The sequence below is a fragment of the Puccinia triticina genome, chromosome 6A (assembly GCF_026914185.1).
Source record: "Puccinia triticina chromosome 6A, complete sequence".
NCBI classification, from domain to species: domain Eukaryota; kingdom Fungi; phylum Basidiomycota; class Pucciniomycetes; order Pucciniales; family Pucciniaceae; genus Puccinia; species Puccinia triticina.
The window spans coordinates 5,959,239-5,962,490 of record NC_070563.1 but is presented as its reverse complement, the minus strand read 5'-3'; the positions used below and the strand labels follow the sequence as shown (position 1 = coordinate 5,962,490).

Genomic DNA, 3,252 nt, shown 5'->3' with positions numbered 1-3,252 from the left:
GGTGTCTAGTAGGGGCTTGCCGGCGTCCTGCAGCAGCCAGCTCAACTCAACAACACACGCCACAGATACGACAAGCCTCGATGTCACTGTTGCAAAATGCCATGCAGGTGTATCTCTTGAATATGTACACTTGGCTCATTGACCGTTGTTGGGGACCACCAGCTTGAGTAACGCAGCCACAAGACAACAACAACTCAGTCTGCCCACCTGGAAGGTGCTTGTGCTCAAGTTCTTAACAAACAGTCCCTGCATGTGCTCGCATCATGCTCAGGAGTAAGCGTACAGGACATCAGAGAACTCGGTGTCACCCTCCACATGCAAATCAACGCCGACCGACCCCCTCTGCCATACGTTCCCGGAGTCTACCAAGCGGATAGCCAACCTTGCGAAGGGCCTCCATGAATTGAGTTCATCTTGCTGATCTATCCGCGGTTGTTGGCCAGAAGACTCAACAATCAAGGCCCCTCGCTTGGCGGGCCCGACTCCAAGGTTGATGAAGTCTATGAACCGGCCCCGAGAATTTTAGACGTCAATCACATCAGACAGTTGGCTGCATAGGTCGTCAAACTGGAAGCTGGTAAGGCCTTTCTCCCTTTCCCCGAGCAAATATTGCTTTAAGAAGATTCCCAGTGTCCCTTTTTTTGGACTTGAATCGTCACAGTATCCGCAGCAGCGGTTCATGCGCCCTTGAGCTTCAGCCCCAGCTCGCTGAACCCGGCAAACAAGCTAACGGCCGGTTCCGGGGGAGGAGCAGGCGGCGCAAGCGGGAGCGCGCCAAAGCGGCCCAAATCAAAGCTCCTGAACGGTCATCTGCTGACCTACCCCATCCAACTGGAGTCGACCGACAAAGAGCTCTACGCGATCCTTGAGACCCAGGTGATCCGGATTGAAAACGTCCTCTCAAGCCTCGAGGTGCGCTCCCTCAGGCCCATCTATGACATCCTGTTGGCCCTCGGCGACGCCGTGATGATCCAGCCTAACGTGATATTACATGCGCTTGAGTCGTTTGGGCTTACGTCCAATGCTGCCGTCTTGTTTTGAACCACACCATCCCCCATCCCCTTTGTTAGAGTTAGGGATATCCAAGAGTGCAAACTATGCTAGTACACGAGTTGTATGCGCGCATAACTTTGTTCATCATCATTCTAGACCTAGTTACTGCGGCGCTCTACTTGTACATAGTCTACTCCCGGCAGAGCCGGGTACCGGCTCCTTTTCTCTCTCTTTACCGAGTTTGGAGTCGATACCCGTGCCGCGCCTGTGCTGACACGACGTGTTCCTTATCGTCAGGTGAGTAGCAATCAAACCGAGTTTGGAGTCGATACCCGTGCCGCGCCTGTGCTGACGCGACGTGTTCCTTATCGTCAGGTTCATATCCTTATAGGTTAAAAGCCGGCTCTAAGCGGCGGGTACTCGTTCCTTAGCGTTGACAACGACTCGGGTGGATGTCTGGAGCTGGAAGTAGCAAGCGCTTCGATCACCAAGCAAATTTAGAGAAACATCAGAGAGAAGCGAAAGAAAAAAGAGATAGACAAGAAGAAGAAGATCGAAAAGAAAGAGAAAGACACATTAGAGAACTAGAAGAGAATCAAAAGCTACACCAGCAAGAAGTCAATAAGATATTTGAACAACGATCCGAACAGCGACAACAACTGTTCAACAGCATCCAAGACGTCGAGATGGCCAACCCAACTGCGGAAGACTTCGCAGCCCTCCGCCAAGAACTAGACCGTCTCAAACTACAAATTCCCCAGTCTGGAGCGACTTCTTCCTCCGCCATCTCTCGCGCAGAACTTGTCATCCGTGCCTTCTGCAAAGATCCCCACGGCACTCACACGGCTACCAATCCCCAATCATCCAAGCTGGATTACGATGGTGTCTTCTTCCAAATCTGGGAGAAGGAGATCAACAGAACACTCCGGCATGTATTCCGAGTCGACAAATTCACCGAGAAAGAGAAGAACTTTGTTGATCGGCTTGGCGACGAGCGGGACAATATCTCTCGGTTGTTCAGAGCTACCATCAAGTCCGACTTGCTGGCAATTGTGAACGGAACCAACACTGAAGAGCCTTGGGAGATTTTCAAGCTGCTCAAAACCAAATGCAGCCGCTCGGATCGACGCCATAAACTATCTCTTGCCGAACAGATCCTGACCTTGGCGGCCAACAAATCACCCGGCAGCGAAGTTTCAGTCGCAAAATGGAGTAAAGTTATGGCAGAACTCCTCCAGCATAAAGTGACGGCTGATGAACTTGGAGGTCTGCTGCTCCAATCAACCTTCGTCGCCCCAGTCGGTGTTGATGTTCAAACGTTTGAATTCACCGTCGATCAGAAGTTGGAAGCGATCAAAAAACCTTCTTTCAGCGATGTGACGACGGTGATCCAAGCAGCCTCCAGCAAGAACAAGAACAAGACCGCAGCGCAACCGATCATCGACGGTTACATGCCGATGGACCTAGACGCGGTCCATGCGATGCGACCCCCTCAACCTCGGTACGCCCCTCCACACAAACGTAGCCCACAACCACAACACCAGCAGCGTTCCCAACAGGATAACAGAGCTCCTAATCTGTCAACCGAGAAAGCGACTCGCTTTCGTGGACAAGTACCTAGTGAACACCTCAAGGAACGGTACGGGCATACCTGCCACTACTGCGGCCAGTATGGACACTGGTACAACAACTGCTTGGCATTCTGGGCTGACATCGAGGCGAAGGAGATCGGAGCGCCACCGGTTGACCATGATCAACCTCACTCCAACTACATTCCCCCAAATCGACCCCCTTTCCCCCGCAACCGAGTTCAACACCTCGAAGTCCCTGAAGTGAACGATGGCAAGGTCTTACTTGACTCCGGCGCGTCGACACATGTGAGTGGCCACCTTCACATGTTCATCACAAAAGACGAGCTAGCAATAACAAGGACAATATCCCTCGCAGTCGCTAACTGTACTGTTGTCGTCAGGTTCAAGGGTTGAGTGAGGATCAATACGTCGAAGGGTCCGATTGAAATCGACGACGTCTACCATTGCCCCGGCGTTGATGGTCTGATTCTCTCTGTCGGACGTCTGACGGACTTAGGATGGCGACTCAATTTCTCGGGACGCACGGCAACACTTCTTAGTCCCTCAAATGTTTCTTTTATTACACACTTCAAGAACTTTTGTTGGTACATAGCTATGTGTAGTGAAGTTTTTGAAATTAATAAAATTACTTCAACCCCGTCTTTTGACCCTTATCTCTGGCACCGGC

General features: G+C 51.6%; 1 protein-coding gene across 1 annotated transcript; it reads left to right on the top strand.

Moving 5' to 3' along the window:
- Positions 1-250: 250 nt before the first annotated feature.
- PtA15_6A675 (uncharacterized protein) lies at positions 251-1,041 on the top strand (the record flags this gene model as incomplete). The annotated part of the gene is made up of 4 exons (XM_053170405.1): positions 251-273; positions 444-489; positions 559-577; positions 662-1,041. 4 exons carry the CDS (start codon positions 251-253, stop codon positions 1,039-1,041), a joined length of 468 nt encoding a protein of 155 aa, XP_053021600.1.
- Between the last annotated feature and the right edge of the window lie 2,211 nt (positions 1,042-3,252).